The sequence below is a fragment of the Danio rerio genome, chromosome 7, assembly GCF_052040795.2.
Source record: "Danio rerio strain M-AB ecotype USA chromosome 7, GRCz13ab, whole genome shotgun sequence".
Taxonomy (NCBI): Eukaryota; Metazoa; Chordata; class Actinopteri; order Cypriniformes; family Danionidae; genus Danio; species Danio rerio.
Window position 1 is genome coordinate 50,320,426 of NC_141027.1, and position 21,544 is coordinate 50,341,969.

The following is a 21,544-nucleotide window of genomic DNA, read 5'->3' on the forward strand; positions in this document are numbered from 1 at the left end:
ATCATTTGTTGAATTTTTATTTTTTTAGCAGATGAAAAACAAAAACCACAAAACACTGAAAACCACTGTTCATTTCCTGGTAAGCTGTTGAAATGAGAGGCATTTAAAATGATAGAAGACATAAATACAGTAAATTATAAAACGTCATCTGTTTGAATTTGCACAGGAGAATACTAACAAGTTAACATATGTCACTGATCGAAATATATTTATACTGTGTGTGTGTGTGTGTGTGTGTGTGTGTAAAACGATACACCAAAGGCACGGTTCAGTTCGGTTCACGGTTTTGGAGCCACGGATCGGTTCGGTACTGTTCGGTTTCTATTTGCTGCGGGGTTAGGGTTGATGTCATGTTAACAGCAATGCCAAGGAACAATAGATTCACTTAATAACACAAACATCTTAACATTTTCTTTATTAACTTTTTCTTTATTGCTGTCTCCATTGACATCCGTGTGTATTTTACAAACCTTAAATTATATCCTCTGCTTGTAGTTGTGTGTATTAGAATGTCTGAAAACTAAAAGAATGAAAGAATGCATAAATTATGATTCATGACAAGCACTCCAAACTTCTTTCTATGAGTCAGCACATGCCGTCAGGTTTTAATTTTAGCAGTTGATGATGTACACTGAACGTTTTAATCACACCGGTGTGATCATACGCTTCAGGGACCAGTCAAGGCTGATCACACCAGTGTGATCTTATGCGTGAAAGGGTTAAATAAAGAAGCATTTTCTAGCCATGAAAAAATATGACAATAATGTCACAATTAATGAGTCTTTACTTAAAACAAGCATAATCAGGAAATGGGCTAAGCCAAATTATCTTGCGTCAAAATGAAAAACCAGATTATATTGTTAGCCCAGATCTAAGAAAAGCATCTATCTATCTATCTATCTATCTATCTATCTATCTATCTATCTATCTATCTATCTATCTATCTATCTATCTATCTATCTATCTATCTATCTATCTATCTATCTATCTATCTATCTATCTATCTATCTATCTATCTATCTATCTATCTATCTATCTATACACAGAAATAAAATGTACTTAAATCTATTCAATGTCAAAAAACTAAACCGCAAAAAAATTTTGATAGGATATTGATAATTTACTAAAAAAAAAATAATAATAAATCATTTGACTCAGATATGCAAAATTTCTGCACATCATGCACATTGAAGTGACAGCACAGACACATTTTAAATGAACACAGTAGAAGAGCCACTAACAATACAGAGCTCGTTTGGGTCATCAATAAACTGCAACCTTATAAAATCAGCTTGGCATCTTCAAAGAGTTATTTATGCAAATGAGATGAAGATGCACCAGGGCTGGAGGGAGGCATGTGACAGCCATTTATTTTGTTTTGTGACCCACGCCGTGCACGCGGTGAATGAAACATCTCCCCCGCAAACACAACAATCTACCCGCAGATGCATGATCCATAATCATTTCGAGGAGAAGAGAGAGAAATGTATATAGAGAGAAAATGACGCCGCTGTCATCAATGGCAGGATAACAGGATTAGGGTCAGCCATCATTTATCAGCCTCTCACTCTGCCTCTGTTTCTGCCTCTGTGCTGGACTGCAGATTTAATCTTTTATTCCCTTCCCGCTATCTTCATTTTCAACCTTTTTAAGATGAAGGGATGCTGTTTTTTAAAATATATATATAAAAAGCTAATTGTTTAATATCTTCAAACAATAAATATAAATTATTAAATATTTTGTAGAAATAATTAGGACATTTCAAACGTATTCATATTCTGTTGTAAAAAAAAAGAATAAATTATGCAAAATATGCAATAACATTTAATATATTATTGAAATCCAATAGCCATTGATATCCATAATAGAAAAAAAAATACTATGGAATAATAGCTACCAGTTTCAAGCGTTCTTCAAAATATTTTAGTTTGTGTTCAATAGAAAAAAAAAATGTTTAGAACCACTAAAAATTTATATATAGTATATATAAGTATATATACATGCTGATTAAATGTTAATTTTCTTTAATATCGTTTTTTTAGTATATTATATTTTTTATTATACGATATTTATATTATTTTTCATTCATTCATTCATTTTCTTGTTGGCTTAGTCTCTTTATTACTATATATATATATATATATATATATATAATTTGTGTGTGTGTGTGTGTGTTCAACAGAAAAAAAAAACTTTAAAGAATTGGAGGGTGAGTAAAGGATGACAAAATTTTCATTTTTAGGTGAACTATATTCCTTTAATATGAATATTTAATACTTATACGAATAAAGTACAAAAGTTCTTTAACCTTAAAGCAATCAATTCAAAGCTAAACATAAAAAATCATAAATCCTCAAAGCACTGAATCGTGCCTGGAGATTTCAGTGCTGTGCCTCGTCACTGCCGTTACTGCCTCAGTGATCGCATCATTAAGACTTTCATCTATCTCTCTTTTCTAAGTCTGAAGAGCCCCTGAATGTGGATTAAACAAACACCATCTTAAATCACTTCAGTGCAGCACCATTAGGGAGGCAGTGGTTCATTTGACTGAGAGATCATGGATGGAGCAAACACCACGGGGGGCTGAGCTGGAGAACTCATACCCAGATGTGAAGCTGTGTCTCAGCGTAAGGCATCACAGTTCATCAGCTCGTGTGGAGCGTCGGTGTGAAGAGCTGAATCTGTGTCTCACTCAGCAAACCGTCAGCACAGCACAAACACCGAAGCACTTCAGGTCAGCAAGAGCCAAAACACTGCTCTCCAGATCATATGAGCATAGAAATAAATTCTCTCAAGGCTCAAATGCAAGGATTGACAAAATAGTTACCAGTTAGTGAAACTACACTGACAATAAAAAAGTGTTACATTTGTTGATTTTGTACACTAAACCATGTAAAATGTGTGTTTTCTGCCATTCTAATGATTTGACAACAATGTTTTATAACTGCCAAATATAGCTGTGGGGCTGTGAAAAATGTTTGATACTGTAGCATTAAGGACAAAAAAGGGGTCCCACTTTATATTACGTGGCCTCAACTACTTGCATAAAAAAGTAAATACAATGTACTTTATGGGTTTATAATGTATTCAGAACACTTCTGGTGCTCTTGAGGTGGGATACAGGTCGGTTAGGGACAGGTTTGGAGGTAAGGTTTGGTTTAATGCTGGGTTAGGATGTAAGGGATGGTCAACAGTGTAATTTAAAATGTAATTACAGAAATTATTTACAGATGTAATTACATGCAGATGTACAATGACAATGTCAAAACATGCATTTCCACAATAAGTACATTGTAACAAATTATTCATTTCAGTGTAAGTACATTAGCTAAGGTCACAATATAAAGTGGGACCAAAAAATCTTTTGAAAATATCAAGCAAATGGCCTAAGCACATTGATAATTCAATATAATGTTTATGTCAGATTTTCCACCAAATTTCTCACAAAAAAGTTCACTTAGGAAAAACCGACTATACGGTTAAGTGAACGATCATAAGTCATGATTTACATGAATATATAACAGCAACAAGCTGTGCCTAAATTCATTTGGTTGTAAACCTTATTGCTTTAATAAAAAGCTGACTCTGTAATCTTTAACTTTGCAAATAATCCACAACTTTTATCCATGCGTATTTAGATCTGAGGCTAGTGATTAAGTGAATCATTGGCCAGTCACAACTGTATCTATTTAGAGAAGCCCACATGAAATCAAATTGTTTATCATGTATGCACACATTAAGGTTATTGCACACTATTTACTACTATGCATTACTTATTTTTTACATTTTGCGCCAGATTGTTTAAATAGCAAATCCAGTTATGCCACTTTGTGGACTCATGTGTGTGTTTTTACAATTGAGAGTTTAGACTTTGTGCCTAGATCATTAAAATAGAGTCCTAAGTCTCAAGTCTCCGTCCCAAAAAAAAAAAAAAAAAAAAACTATATATATATATATATATATATATATATATATATATATATATATACACACATATATATATATATATATATATATATATATATATATATATATATATATATATATATATATATGTTTGTGTTGTGTCAATTTGTTTGTTTTTCACACCCAAAGCAAGCATTTTAAGAGGTGTTTTGACAATTCAGAGCAACTATTCAATGGCTTCTCATGAATTAATCTACTTCGTCTTGTAGCACAAAGCATTTCATGACAAAAAAGTGCACTAAATAAATATAGATATTGGGGGGATATGGTTGAGAACCACTGCTGTAGACCACAGTGTGGTGAATGTCTGGCCATGAACCATTCCCCTACCACTCTTTGCTAAGTGTGTGTGTGTGTGTGTGGAACACAAACACCACACAGAAGTATGAATGCACGGCAACGTGCAAGGCTGACGCTGTGGGTCACGCCAGTCACTCGAAGCAGAAGTATAAATCAGCCTTTAGTCTTAAGGTGTACAATTAATTCATGCAAGTATATAGACAGAAAATTGTTAGGAAAATTGTTATATAGACAGCAGTTTTGTTTGTTTTGGTAATCTTTAATCACAGTGTTACAATTAGCTTCAGTTCTCTGATGATGTCAGTTTGAGACACGCTCCTCCAATCATCAATAGTAGGAGGAGTAGAAAAATAAAACCCCGCCTCCTACTCAATATTCCATTTCAGAAGGAAAAATGTCATCATAATGAAATAAAAGTAATTAGCAACTTCTGGAAGGCTTTTGGAAGTGCAGAAATGGCTTTCTTATTCTTTTAAAAACAGTTAAGTAAAACAAAATCCTTAAAAGTTGTTTTCCACTGTCTCTGCTTAACATACAGTATAGTGTGTGTGTACACTGGCACTCATCCATAGCTTGACTTATCTCTTCTCTGCAGGGGTGCAACATGTCCCTCCTTCTCTCCTGAGCAACACTGGGCTTGCTTTCAGAAATGTTAGCTTTCCCCTCGGGACCCGTCTGGATTCGACACTGCATGCTGAGGAAAACTTTCACTCCCACCTTCCCCTGGGTCATTTACCATTAACCACCCAAGACTTGATTAAACCAATGAATGATACCTTTCTGAAATGTTTACCAGGACCCACTCGGCAGTGTCAGGAAGCCGTCTTTCATTAGACGGGAATGATGTTTAATGCATGGTTTGTCATAAATAGTTTCGAGTGGCCTGCCTCAAGGGGAACTGAAAGATAAGCAAACTACTTAGCATTTTAGAACTGCTTCTTTGCAAAATGCACTGGCCTGCTGGAGAGACAGTGAAATAAGCTTTGTTTTAAACTACCAAGGCAGACTGTATTATTATTAGTACTATTATTATTATTATTATTATTATTATTATTATTAGTAGTAGTAGTAGTAGTAGTAGTAGTAGTAGTAGTAGTAGTAGTAGTATTAGTAGTAGTAGTAGTAGTAGTTAGTTTCTCATCAAACCATAACCAATAAAATGCTCTAGTGTATGACATGCTCTGCCCCCTTCAAGATGCTTCTTATTTGCTTTTCATTTGATGCACTTGAGCTCAACCACTCTCACTGGCAGAGCGGTGATAAAACAAAATGCTATTAGCTGTTTTTTCTAAAGGGGAGGATCTCCCACCCTCTCTTCATGTTTTGATTGAGATTATGGCATCAACATTGAATATAACTGTACCTTTCAAAGCACTTCACAGAACCTTTAAATATTGACATATAAGCCACCATATGAGCCAGAATCATTAATAAACAATTTAAATTTATTCTGATGTAGAAAGCTTTCTATACTATCATCTCAAAAACATTGCAATAATTACATGCTTTGTTTCCAATGAGGACTTAGAGAAACTTGTACATGCTTTTATCAGCAGCATGATGGATTACTGTAATGGACTCCTCACCGGCCTTTCCAAAAAGACAGTCAGACAGTTGCAGCACATCCAGAACGCTGCTGCCAGGATTCTGACCAGAACCAGAAAATCAAAGCACATCACACCCGTCCTCAGGTCTTACACTGGCTCATAGTTACATTCAGAATAGATTTTAAAGTATTATTACTTGTCTTTAAATCACTAAATGGCCTAGGACCTCAATACATTACAGATATGCTCACTAAATACAACCCTAACAGATCACTTAGATCACTGGGATCAAGTAAATTATAAATTCTAATAGTTCAGTCAAAACAGGGTGAATCCGCCTTCAGCTACTGCGCCCCCACAGCTGGAATCTGCTTCCAGAAATGATCAGATGTGCTCCAACATTAGGCACATTCAAATCAAGACTGAAAACACATCTGTTTAGCTGTGCCTATACCAAATGAGCACTGTGCTACATCCCACAGATCACACTATTATGTCTTTCTTTTCTTTTTCATTTTTCTATAACTTGTTTTAACATATTTTAATCTGTTTTTATTTGTTTGTAATCATTTTTTGATCATTCTTTATTTTCTTGTTTATTTTATTCCTGTTTATGTTAAGCACTTTGAATTACCATTGTGTATGAAATGTGCCTTTATAATTAAACTTGCCTTGCCTATATAAAGTTTTAAAATGAGACTCCAGTACTGCTTGACTTAGGCCATTTTAGATACAGAATTTGTCTAGTTCTAGTGTTAAAGACATCTATTTTTAAGCCAACATCACTGTGCACACACACACTAACATCTTCCCCTAGTAAAAAAACACATTGCTGCGAGGCATCTGCAGCACATCTCTGAGGTAAAGTAGGCCGAGGTCACCTCCTGACATAACCCTCATTAGTGTGACCGCAAAGTAAGTCAAAGAGCTTCTCTCTTCATGTCTGAAAATGTCAGAGACGACTTCATTAGTTCAGGAGGGGCCAGGCAGGGGCTGCGGAGATCTCTGCGAGGAGCATGTTCTCAAATGCCAGGCTTCTGTTCAGTGCATGCCATGACCCAACACACAACACCATCTCTCCCTGGGAGAAGACATGAACACACACACACACACACAATGCATGCTGCACACACAAACAAAACCTGACACGATCACCATGGGTTCTGATTACACACATGCACACTCTTTCTTATACTGTGTCCCAGTGAGAGCACACACTGACAGGAAGAACCGAACCACTGTTTTCAACACACAGACATGCATGCTAACAGCTGCACACCGGCTCCACGCTATGCAAATGCCAGCCAACGTGGGGTTTGCTGGAGGCTGAGGAAGGAAAAGAAGAAGAATGGAGAAAAAATAAAACACACAGAATGACAGGTGACCTCCTGCCAACTGTCTAAAAATATGCTAATGAAGTCATTATTGTTTATTTATTCCTTCAAGACTACAATGAGGATGCACATGGCAAGCAATGGCTGGGAGACCATCCAGCGAGTTAAACTGAACTTAATTGTAGTTTAAAGTCAGCTTGAAATGCAAGCCATGATCATACTTTATTATCTAATGTAACAAATATTAAAGTCCACATAATAAAAATACACAAGTTACATATGACATAAAAGTTTAAATTTGGATTTTTTACATAAAATACAGATCATAAAAGCAACACATGAAGTTTTTAAAATATTTCCCAAATGATGTTTAACAGAGCAAGGAAATTTTCACAGTCTGTCTGATATATATATATATATATATATATTTTTTTTTTTCTGGAGAAAGTCTTATTTGTTTTATTTTGGCTAGAATAAAAGCAGTTTTTATTAAAAAAAAATTAAATAATAAAAAAACCTTTTAAGGTCAAAACTATTCGCCCCTTTAGGCTATAGTTTTTTTTTTCGATTGGCTACAGAACAAACCATTGTTATACAATAACTTGCCTAATTACCCTAACCTGCCTAGTTAACCTAATTTACCTAGTTAAGCCTTTAAATTTCACTTTAAGCTAGAAGTGTCGTGAAAAATATCTAGTCAAATATTATTTACTGTCATAATGGCAAAGATAAAATAAATCAATTATTAGGAATAAGTTTATAAACCTATTATGATTAAAAATGGGCTGAAAAAATCTCTCTGCTAAACAGAAATTGGGGGGAAAATATAAAGGGGAGGGTTATAATTCAGACTTCAACTGTATTTCTTTTTTTTTTTAACCATTGAATTTTTAGATATGCATATGTTTGCATATGGTCCAAAAATCCAAATATGAACTTGTATATCATATAAGTGATATGCAACCCAGGCTCATTCTGATTACGTACCCTTATGTACATTTCTGGAAAGTACCAAATAAGTCCCAGAGCTACATTTTTTGCAGTTTTTGTTTTCGCAAATCCACCAAAGGCCGCTGTGTACACTTTTTCAGATCCCAAATTTCTCTTTCCCTAAACCCAACCGCTGTTTTTTTTTTTTTTTTTTTAAAGCAATCCAGAAAAAGAAAAGCCCCCTGATTTTTACCAGAATTTCAGATTTTACCACATCCTCATCCTGTTATTTACTTGTCTATCTTATTTTAAGATTTTGTTTCACCTGCTTCCTGGAATCGTTCTTCACCAAACTCCACTCTGCATCTCAAGTTCTCCAATATACATGGCAAGCTACTGGACAAACTAGTAACAGTGGGAAAGCCCTCCATGTGGAGGTAAGCAGTCAGCTGATAAGCACCAAAAGGAACAGCGTCATACCACTCCAAAGCATTCATTTTAAAGATGAAATGCAGCCATACGTACTTCCGGCTACATAATTCATGAGCTCCAGAAATGTATATAGCACGTTTTCAGAATGAGCCTAGGTTGGTTATTTGTAGGCATGGGCCTACAAAGATTCTGATGGTATAACAACCTTGGATAAAAATATCACAGGTTCATGGTATTGTGTTTACTGTATCATAAACATAAAAATAGTTTTGTTGGCGCCAACAGCCTAGTGGTAAGTGTGTTGACGCATTGCACCCAGGTGCTTGCGGCGACCCGAGTTCGATTCCCGGCTCGAGGTCCTTTACCAATCCTTCCCCTATCTCTGCTCCCCACACTTTTCTGTCTGTCAATCTCCACTGTCCTATAAGTAAAGGTGAAAACCCCTAAAAAATAATTATAAAAAAGTAATATGTATAATGTTTTTGACTTTTGTACAATTGATTGCCTGCAGTGTTGTCTCCACTGGGGATTACTTCTTGTAGCTTGCTGTAATTAGTGGAAATGAGCAACAGCTGTATCTGTGTGTGAATGTCCAGATTTTTGTCAGCTGTAGTTGATGGATGCAAAGGTGCTGGGAGTTGTAGTTCGATAGAATGTAATCTCTAACAGAGAAAACACAGCAGGCGATTACAACAACTATATGTCTAAGAAGTAAAAAAAAAAATATATATATATATATACATTTTATGTTTGTTTGTTTGTTTGTTTTGGCTTAAAATATCAGTTTAGTATCATGATTGTAATCATCGAGAGTACCTCAGTGTGTCATTACACCTCTAATTAAAATATTGGTGTCTGGGATGATTCGGGAAAGCTAATTTTCGGTTTTGTTTTGTATGCCAGGAGTTTATAAAAGGTAAATGATTGTTGTGAATAAATAGTGATTATAAATGTTGAAACAATACACTCAGTTGAATCAAGCAGTGGTTTGTACCCAGAAACAGTATTTCATGCGTCACGTCTCTACAAGCGGATTGCTGCAATCACACCCAATGACTTCATGATGCTTTTGAATCTTGGAAATCATGGGAAATTACACCACAGAGAAGATTAGTCAAGACTTTTGGACTGCACAGATTACTGTCTCATACTATTGCCGCTGATTCCTGTTGTCTGCAAAATCTCTGATATATTGACGGAAGTGTACAGCATCTAAAACCGTTTTTACTATAAGCCTATAATTTTCTCACACCACATCCCTCCCCAAGCCAATCATGTCAGGTTTCCATGCCAACAGCCCCTGAGAGAAGCTAAAATAAGCAGGAGATACAATAGAATAGCTTACAGAGTGACCTTCAGAGGAGTGCGACTAACTATCAGTCATGGAGGCGGCTTTACTCCGACTTAGAATCAGACCGCATCTGCTTGTTTTCTAAATTATACGGCTTGGCGAGGAAAGTAAAGTAAGACAATGAGAAACACAAAAGCATGCATCCACAATCAAACTCCCAGAAGACCTAGGTCTATTTCCTGCAGAGAACCAATTTCCACTGTAGTCCAAACACCTATGTGTGAGCAGGGGGGTCTGGGGACTGCATGTGGACCGGATGTCTGTATAGCCCATTCTCACATCCAATTTCAATGAGGAACCAATCAGCCCATCTAAATTACTACTGCCCCACAATCCACCAGGAGTTAATGAGCCATTAACCATTTAATGAAATCCATATGATGCTGAATGGACTCCAAGAGGAAATTACAGTGACTGGGTCAAAAGTTGAGGTGACTTTTATGTAAAAGCTTACCGAATTTATAAAGCAAAAAAGCTAAATCAGCACCTTCCTAGGCTCATCTTGTCTTTTTTTATTTAAAAAAAATGTAATAACACAGTGGCGGTTTGACACAGTCAATTATTCACTCAGTAAAGCCAAGGAAATATGCTGACTTACAGATAATGCTATAAGAAACACCCAGGCATGTGTGACCACCGAAAATGTACAGCACAAATTGTCTTGTCATTGTTTTTTTCTGGGTAGTTAACTTGTTTTCCAGAAAAGTTATTACATACTGACAAAAGTTGGCACTTAAGTGAAACACACAACTTATACTGTAGCAGGGGCACATTCAATATCAGTTGTCCATAATGTTTTTAAAGGTTTACACCTAATGTTGAAAACTAGTTTAATCTCTAATGCTGTCATTTATACACCATCATTTCCATACAAAAAATAATATGAAAGTGTAATATTCAGCTGTAAGATTATAAAGAAAATTGTGTTGATCACACAATAGCATATAAATCACATTTATGCATTAACCTATGATTATTGCATAAATTCAGGCTAAATCGCAATGTTTTTGGCTTAAAATCAAGATCATGATTTTCTGACGATTCTGTAGATGCAAAATAAAGGTTATTATGAGTTGGCTGTTTTTATTGTTATTTCCCAAACATGTGGTAAAACAATAATAATAACATTAGCCCTATGTAGGTCTACTGTTGGTTAAAATGCTACCTTGTATAGACCAGGGATCAAAAAACGTGTTCCTGGAGGTCCGGTGTCCAGCAGATTTTAGCTCCAACCATAATCAGTCACACCTGAACAAGCTAAACAAGGTCTTACTAGGTATACTTGAAACACCCAGGAAGACGTGTTGAGGCAAGTTGGAGCAAAACACTGCAGGGCACCGGACCTCCATGAACGAGATTGGTGACCCCTGGTATAGACTTTGAATGGTGGACTTGAACAGACCTTAAATTTGTCCTGGCTGCACAGTAAAGTGATGACATAAGATTCAGACAACCTCATTAGACAATTTTTTCACTGGTAAAATGAGACATTTATCAGATTCCCTCTTGCATTCTATTCTAGTGTCACTGTTAATTATTTATTTTCATGCACAACACTCTGTGTGGCTATGAAAAATAAAACATTTATAAAACAAATGCTTGTCATAATCATAACTCTAAAATGCGAAATGATTATTTAAATTATATCAGGCTTTTGGTTTCACTTTTACTGCCGAGTGTGCTCATCTAATGGCTGCCATCACAAAAAACATACATGCAAATTATCTTTCCCTGCGGCTCTCAAACGTTTGCCCTCTGCAACAAACTGAATGTTATTTACAACTTTATTACCTGTTATTCACATCATATGCAGGTTCTGTTCACTTATATGCAGGCACGCGCATGTCCCCTCAGTAGTAAACAAAAAGTGCGTCAGGTCACTTGTCATTTCGCAGCCGCAAATACATCATTACATTAAGACAGTAATGACATTTTTGGGTGAATTATACCTTATAAATACAGTATGTGACATGTTCAACATTATTTGGAGGTGTCCATGAACGTAAAACAATGCAAAAACTTGTACAACCTCCTTTATGCTTATCCCGAACTTGAAAATATAATTGGCTGAATCGTATGCTAAGATCCGCGGGTCGAATTGAGATTGTAATCTTTTTTGATTAATCATGCAGACCTACATTAACCTCATGATATTCTGTCAAAGAAAATTCAAGACAGACAACCTGCACTCAAAAAATGCCTTTTCCTGCTTGTTTAAACTACTTATTTAAAATAAGTTGAAACAACTGGCACACCGATCAAAAAAAATAAATAACTACATGTCACAACGACACGTACTGTAGCACAAGCTTTGTGATTGGTCAGTTTGGCATCAGTGATGAGGGTGGATGGTGCGAAGAGCCGCGTTTTGGGTAATGTGTGCTTTAATTAAAGTTGTCCAGCATTGATATACAATAAATACCTATAAATAGTAGTAGTAGTGTGTATTTACTTCAATTATTTTAAAGTCAGGTAGTGCACCCTTCATTCAAAAAATCTCTGACTTGTAATATGTGAGCATATTTACTGTACGAAACTTGTCTGTGAACTATGAGGGCAAAAACATGAAATGAAAAAATAAATAATCGTGCATTAGTTGTAATCTAGTTAAAATGTTCAATTTATAGAGATTTTAATTTTAGGCCAAATCGCCCTGCCTTACCCTATATAGTGCACTATTTGATGGAGCAGCCATTTGTGGTGGACATTATGAATTGCATCAGTAAATCTCACAATGCATCACAACGACGAGTGTACAACCAATGTAGACTCAAAGGTTAGAGAACACCCATATTGCACTTTGAGAGTTGCGCACCAAATTAATTTTCACATCTGTCCACAGGATGCCATCTACAGTAAAACCAGTGTAATTTTTTATATAATTTATGGTCTAATTGTAAAATTAACATTTGTATACATGACATAAATCATAAAGCTATTAGACAGCTCAATAAGTGTTCATTAACTATCACAGGTAAGTTAATAATCGAATCTGTCTGAGGGATTTATCAACCTGCACAAACAAAACGGCATCCCTTCTGGCACTCGTTTTCATTCACTCCTTTTAAGTGGACCATATTAGTAGTCTAATGTTGGGATGGGGGTTGGGGGTGATTTCCATTACAGCCTGAGAGAGTACAATTTTGTGCGCACACAACAGCCATTGTTACATCAGGCATGTCATCTGCAATTTAGGATTTGGCCAGTAGCCTAAAATTTCCCTCCACCAGCCTTTTCACAACTTTGTAATCAGTGGAAACAAATTCACGATCAGTAGAAACAACCCCAAATGTCTCTGGACTTTAATTTTATTTCTTTACAAATAGAGCTAATGGGGAATGAAGTTCATTCTTGGGGAATTTCTCCCAAACGTCCAGCTTTTAACAAACAAAGAGAAGGAACTTTTTATATCACAAGCCATGCACTCTATATGAAGTAACAAACAGGACGCCGCTTTCCTCAAAAGACCAATTAGAGGATTACAGAAGGAGAGCTGACAGCAACACTGGATTCAAACCGGATAATGAACAATTAGAGATAACCTCAACTGAACTCCTACTAATCAATGTCCAGTCTGATAGTGGTAGTTGCTGCTGTGGGCCAACCGTGTAACTGTGTAATGCTTTCATATACTCAAACAATCCCCTGACAGCAGTTCAGCAGCACGGTGACAGCTGCCCGTTTCTCCTCATACACTCTTTCATGTTTTGCTGCTGTGGAAGCAACACCTCGGCGTAATTAGGACAGAAATGGTGCTGACACACATAACAAATGTATATTATTGTGACAGGATAAGCTTTGTGAGCGATCTAAATAAATGTAAATGTTCTAACTCGCCTATCATAGTGTAAGTGTGATGTAATTGACAGATTTGGTACTTGGAGCAATCTGAAATCCACTTTCGATCCCATTACAGCTCAGTGTAGATAAAAACTACTCGGTTTACTTCATGCGGTACACTGAAAAAAACAGCACAGCCTTACCTTCATCAACACAGACTCGCTGAGTTTCTCCCGGTTTACAATTTTTATGGCAACTTTCTGACATGTGACACAGTGGATCCCCAGCTTCACGAGGCCTGGAGCGAAAGAGAAGAGAGAAGAGAGAAAAGAAATTCCGTCAACAAGCATAAAAAGTGCATCAACCAAAAAAAGCACTTAGATGATAAAAGGCTAGTCCCAGCGTGAGTTTCATTCCGGCAAAATGAGAATTCTCCCTCTAAAGCCCCCCGGTATCCATAATGCGATACCCACGGGCACTTTTCATGTCGCAAAGTAAATGTCAGAGAACATGCATAAACACAAACAAGGCCAGATCAGAGTCGGATCCCCCTCAATGGCTTTTTTTTTTTGTCATATTGACGATAAAAGACTGTCACTTCGCTCAAAGGCTGACACGGGCGCGAATATATATCAGCAAGCATATTTGGCTAAATGCCACATCCGTGCATGCTTTTATTACCCCTGTACATTTTTCAGCATGCCTCTGCATATCAAACTGTTGATTTCCCGGAAGGTTTACCCAGGGGGCAGAGGGGATATAAAGAACTGACAGCTCTCTGGATCTCTTTTGTATGTCTGTCGTTAAAGCCCGAATGGCATCTCGCGCCACTTTCACAACATGTCATTGATGTTGTATCACAGGAGAGGACGCAATCTAGACCCTGATGCCGGACTCGAGGGCACAGAAAAGAGTGTCCGGGGACCCGATGAATATTTCAATATATGGCGTAATTACCTTGAGCTGACATGAACGCGCACACAGACAAGTATAAAATGCCATATGGCTGCTAATGCAATCGAGAGTCACTGAGCAGAGCTTTCCAGGAAGACAAAAGCCTATAGATGCATACAAAGATATCTCTGAGTAAACAATAAGAAAGAAACAATGATTTCTGATGACCTAGACAATACATTCACTCAAAGGTAAAATATTGTGAGATCATAAGTAATTTACTAAATTACTTTTGTTCAACTTTGAATGAAACAGATTCTAATTAGAAATCTTAATGTTTCACTTAATCCGATATAAAAATGCACTTTTTATGAAAGATATAGTAATCTATAATAAAACAAAAAGTGCTCAGGGGTAGCTTAAATAATGTGTCGGTGCTCTTTGGGTGAGGTATTCATCAGAATAAACAGCAAAAATCAATCCAAGGCACTTGAAAAATGTGGAAAAATATTAAAAAACTTTTACTGACACGGCTATTCCTTAAATCAGGCGCAGTTTTAAAAAAATTGCCATGTCAATAAGGAAAGATCTAGTAGTTTTGATTTTTTCAGTGTTGTATGGCTAGATAAACAGCAGGACTTCCTTTATCAGTCAGCTTTATCACCATCTGCAACATTTAGCTAGTAAACCGCTTTGTTGGTCCATAAACCAGATCAATACTAACCAGCCTAAGGGCACATGACATGTTAGAGAGTTTACAATACACAAAACGGGAAGCCTTATAAAACGTAAGTGACATCTAAAGGATTTATTGAGTTGCGGTACTGTCTAAAAATATTATACTGATTTCACATGAATTAATGCAAAATTAATACAAACTAAACAATAATAAGAAATAAAGTAAACATATAACTTTCCATTTGTTTACTTTTCCAGTTGTCATTTTATAATTTCATGCCACACAGCAATTTCCAATCTAATCTTTCATTCATTCATTTTCTTATTTACTTCAGCTTAGTAACTTTATTAATCTGGGGTCGCCACAGTGGAATGAACCACCAACTTTTATAGCATATGTTTTACGCAGCGGATTTCCTTCCATATCTAAACTAACACTAGAAAACACGCATAGATTCTTGCATTCGCACATGTACACTACGGCCAATTTAACTTATCCAGTTCAACTATACAGCATGCCTTTGGACTGTGGGGGAAACCTGAGCACCTGGAGGAAACCCACGCCAATACAGGGAAAACATTCAAACTCCACACCGAAATGCCAACTGACCCAGCCCACCTTGACTCCATTTTTAAAGGAGTAGTTCACCCAAAGATGAAAATTTACTTTTATTTTTATTTGCTATAGCCTTCGTTCTCAGGATTTTTATTGTCTGTGCCAGTGGTGCGTATTGAAATGGGAGAAAAGGCTTTTAAATATGCAGCACCTTTTGCATGCAATAACCTCCAAACAAAGTAGCAGTTAAAAAAGTTAGTTTCACTACATGCTTTTAAAAAGATTTTAAATTGGCTTTTTTAAATAAAGTTTTTAACTACCATATGCTATGTTACCATCCAAAAACGTAAATTATATTTATGCTCAAGTCTGGAATATCACATAAAAAATGTGCAAATAAAGCAGCGTTTCCGTTCAACGAGTCAAAGAGAACAAAATAGTCATTTCCTGATTAACTAGGGCCAAATATCAACAGTTAAAATCAGAATTTGCTGCTGTAGGAGAAGCTGCGTCAATCTTTTCCTTATTTACTGTAATAAATTACTTTCACCCCAGAAGACGATGTCGACACACAAAGAACACGCTCTTGATTCTGGAGGTCATTAATAATATATTAACACTAATGCTGAAATGGTTAAAGCGTTTAAGAATGACCAAAACAAAATTTTAGACATCTTCAGATGTGGTCAGCCTGTTGGTTTGTCCATTCACACATTTTATCATTACATGATCTCTTATAACAAAGTCACAAGACTTTTGTAATGTGCATTCTGGAATTTGTTCGGTAAAAGTGTTTCCATCATAGTTTAGGCGCATCTTTTCTTATCAAATGAAAATTTTATCCTACTCAGTTATGTGCATAAGTTTTTTTATGCATATTTTTAACATTTATGTGCATCTTGGAATTACCATTAATCGTTTTGTTACACGCATATCCAAAATGCACATAAAAATAGGTGGGTGGAAACGTAGCTATTGTATGCATGTCTTGATAAATGAATGATGTTACCTGTTATTTGCTTTTTGTTTGTATGTTTGTTAAACCCATGTGAACTCTATACTGCCTATCTTGGCCAGGATATTCTTGCAAAAAAGAATTTATAATCTCAATGTGCTTTTCCTTGTAAAATAAAGGTCATGATAATATTTTCTAAACCCTTAAGTGGTTTACAACTGTTTTTAATACTATTGAACACGAGAAGATATTTTGAAGAAAACTGAAAACCGGTAACTGCTGGCTTCTATAGTAGGAAAACAAATACCGAAGCCAATGGTTACAGGTTCACGATCTTCTTTTTTGTTTAACATAAAAACAAAGCCAAACAGGTTTGGAACAAGTAAAAAGTAAGAAAACTGTGACAGATTTCCCTTTAATTACACTTACTTACTTACTTCAAGAGCCATTTATATCGAAATTGATATTTAACCGCAGAATGGTGGATTTTTACAAGGTGGGTCATTACCCCAACGCTCAACCCCCAACCTGGACGACCAGGACATACTCACATACACTATGGATAATTTAGCTTCACCAATTCCCCTATAGCGCATGTCTTTGGACTTGTGGGGGAAACCGGTGCACCTGAAGGAAACCCACGTCAACACGGGGAGAACATGCAATCTTCTTACTGTGAGGCCACAGTGCTACCCACTGCACCACCATGCCAGCCCTTTAATTATATTAAGTATACATTGGAATATTTATTTATTCATGATATGTTGTTTTCTGGGGAAGGGGAGGGCAAAGACATGTTTTCTTCATTCATTAGAGCTCAAGTCTTTCGGTTCATAATTATGTAGAGAGGTCAAAATAATCTAAACTGAGAAAGCTGAAGCTCTCATGCTAAAATGCACTGCAGGTTTCAGTAATTCTCTTAAATCAATCTTTCTAATCATTACAGTATACAACATAGCTCTCTAACAGATGACAGCGAGAGAAACCATGGAAACCTGCATGAGCACAATTAATCAAAGCTAGGCTAAAGTTAGGCTAGCATGCTTCGATTTGTGTTCTCTGCAAAAAAAAAAAAAAAAAAACATGGATGAGTCAACGACGTCTGAGTTTCTCATGCAAGTATAAACAACCAGTGTTCTTGTCATTTGCAGAGAAAAACAGCACTCGCCCGTAAGAGATTTCTCAACTAGCACTTGACACACAAGTGCTAACTCCAAAAAACAAAAAAGTTAGGTTACTGAGTAGCAAATGTTTGTGTGTGTGTGTGTGTGTGTGTGTTATACAGCTAAAGGCAAAATGTTATTAAAAAAAGAACAAACTGTAATATAGAGTTGAATGAGTTGAAGTGGTGCTTGATGTGTAAGGCACCAAAGTTTAATGGGTTTATTCAAATATGAATACCAATACACTGCTTAAATTTTTATCCTTAGTCTAATAATATGAAGAACATTTTGTGAATCTATTATCCACACAACTGGAAAGGTTTGCGGATGGTAAAGATTCTTCATGGAGCCGCAGATACTGTACCAATAAAACCCCTTTGAAAAAGTCTGTTTTTGTTTGCCGGAATGTTAATATTTAATTTAAAAGTTTATATTTAATTTAAAAGAGATTATTAGGATAAAACATTGTGGCCCTTTATTTACAGAGTAAAATGTGTCTTTTATGGGGTAGTTATACATTAAGTACTGAATAATAATTTAACTGTGAGTATTTTACTGCTATTTTTGCACATATGTAGCCATAACAAAATGTTACTAAATTGGTAATGGTTAACATAATGCAATATTTTTTAAAATGTAAAAAAGTATAATTAATTAAATGTGAACTATTTTTTTAGCAACGTCGGTTCTCAAAGTACAGGGTTTTTTAAAGTCTTCTTTAAAGCATTACAACCAGTAAATTAAACCAATCTGCCACAAAGTGAATCTATGGTGGCTGAGAGAGCTTAATGTGCTGCAATTTAAGAAATAACGTTCAATTACAAAAAATACCAGCAAATTAAGAAAAGATCTTCATCCGTTTACCAGCACGCATGCTGCAAATCCTCACAATGCAAACACTTTTTTAAAAAACACCCTGCATTTTCACACAATGCAAACAAATTAACAAAATGTGCTGCATTTTCTCACAACACAACGGAAATATTTCAAAGAGACCCTAAAACGTGACAGACCCGGCTATTTAGGTTATGATTATTAAGGCTAATATATACAAAAAAAAGGGAATCAGGATGCTAAAATAAACAAACAAAAAACTTACCTTTTAAAGATCACCTACAATTTCAATGAGCAATAGTCACGACACATTGATGTTTTGGGTCCCCTTGAAACATTTCCGGTGTGTTGCGTTTTTTGCATAGTGAGAAAATGCAGCGTATTTTATTTTATTATTGTTGTAAAGATTTGCAGCACGTGTCCTGTCAAATGGAAGATCTTTTCTTAATTTGCAGGTATTTTTTGTGATTGCATGCGTTTACTTAAATTACAGCATGTTAAGATCTCTCGGCCACCGTATGAATCACAATATTACAATCTTTGATTTGAGGCATAGGAAAACATTGGTAAATCTAACCAAAATCTGACTTTTTAATGTAAAATAATTGTAATTTAATGAAGAATATTAAATGACACATGGATAATAAGATTATCAATCAATAAAAATTACTGATTAATAAATTCATTTAAAGTTGAGAGGAAAATTGAACACTTTTTACTTATTTCTCAAATATTGCTATGATTGGTGCAATTTCCTGTACAGCATCATGGGTAATGTAGTTTTCTACACATATTCTACTATTAAACGTGATTGTTTACAAAATTAGGTTAAATTATTTCAAACATACTGATATTCAATAAAAGCATATGCAGTTCATTAACAACAATAGTTTTGTCTGTAAAGGTTACCAGAAATTGATTAAAATGTATTTCCCCATAGAGAAGATGAATGATGTTTTTACTTCCAGAACCTGACTTTTACACTCTACAGCTTGTCTTTTCTTAATTTCTCTTCAAAATTTGCTCTTCACATAATAGTAGGCCTGTGCAACTTCAGGATATATATCATATGGACAAAATAAAAAGTCTGTCATTCTATATTATGTTCTATCGTTTATATTGTGGTGTCGCAAAATACATTTTTACAGTAATACTATTTCATAATTTACGAGTGTAATATTACATGCAATTATTAGGATGCAGACAGAAACATGAATAACAGCATAGTTATGAAAATGCAATGTGTACATTTTGCATTTTATGTAGCAATTTTATTTTGGACCAGTAATCATTTGTTTTTAAAAAGTCTTTTGATATTTATTTAATATTTATACATTCTTAAGCAATCATTTGCCCTGAAGTTCTATATAAAATGACCAATATGATAACATATGAATGATTAGATGGTCAGGTAAACACTTTGAAACGTAATATATATATATATATATATATATATATATATATATATATATATATATATATATATATATATATATATATATATACATACATTGGGTGTATATAGTGGGTGATATATCATATCACCTACCCCTACACAATAGTAATCTGAAAGGGTGCAGGTTTGATATGCAAACACACACACACACACACACACATACAACAGTGTGAGATCATGTTCTCATGGTTGAACAGTGGATCTGCTTCCCCGGAGGCTCAGCAAGTGTCCTCGGAGGCTTTCCTCATCCTGACGCTGCAGGGGCTCAACAGATCAATAAGTGGGAGTTCATCAGTTAGAGTGAATTGCCTGCTGGTGACCTTCAGCAATAACATGCATCAGTAATCACCGGGGCTTCTCCCATCAACCACCATTCTGTGTCAAATCTGCTCTGCTGTATGTACACAGAAACGCACAGACAAGCCTCTCTCCTATCACACTTATATCCCACATACTCTGCCTTTTCCTCTGTCACTCCCTCTTCCTCTCCCTCTTCTTCTCTCTCTATTCATTCATTCATTCATTCATTCATTCATTCATTCATTCATTCATTCATTCATTTCCTTTTCCGCTTAGTCACTTTATTAATCAGGGGTTGCCACAGCGGAATGAATCAACTTATCCAGCTTATGTTTTACGAAGCGGATGCCCTTCCAGCCGCATACCAACACTGAGAATCTGAGGGACTTAAACCAGCACTACACTACTATGATGCCCTATATGAAAAAATGTGTTACTAAATTATAACAAAATAGTTTAGCTAAGATACTATAAAGTAAATCATTAATAACTTATTGAAATTAACATTGTTTTTTCAATGCACCGCGATACAGACGTGAACAATTTGACATCGATAATAGATCATGTTAAAGCGATACTTGGGAGTCCAGACACGATCGTGTCTTTAGTGCAAGTTTTCTCCACCGAGTCTATTACAGCTTACCTGTTATAACCGTACATTATGCATACTGTAACCATGGCTTTACTTCCCGTTTCCCTCATCAGTGAACAGCGGCAGAGCGTCAGAGCCAATCACAGCCCTTTCTGTAATAGTTACTCTGTATATATACTCTATTAACACAAATTTCTACAATTTTGTAAGATCATCTAAAATGAGGACTTTTTATGCATTGTAAATACCTTATAAGCAATAATTAAAAGCTTATTTATATTCTAAACAGAAAAAAATCATTACAGTGATTCAGAACAAAAATAAAATCCTTTCAAAACACAAAAAAATGTAACAAATCAAAAAAATAAATCTTAATCTTATTTAAAAATAAAATTATTGTACAGTTTAAACATCTCTGTCAGACACACTTCTCCCCGTGTTGGTGTGGGTTTCCTCCGAGGGCTCCGGTTTCCCCC

The 21,544-nt window shown here is 35.6% G+C and overlaps 1 protein-coding gene across 17 annotated transcripts in view; it reads right to left on the reverse strand.

Moving 5' to 3' along the window:
* The window catches only part of brsk2b (BR serine/threonine kinase 2b), a 268,040-nt gene that overhangs the window by 113,893 nt on the left and 132,603 nt on the right, over positions 1-21,544 (reverse strand). For all 17 annotated transcript variants that reach the window (XM_087261795.1, XM_087261790.1, XM_087261796.1 and 14 more), the window contains exon 2: positions 13,844-13,938. In XM_087261795.1, coding sequence (XP_087117921.1) covers positions 13,844-13,938 — 95 coding nt within the window. The remainder of the gene's footprint in view (positions 1-13,843; positions 13,939-21,544) is intronic.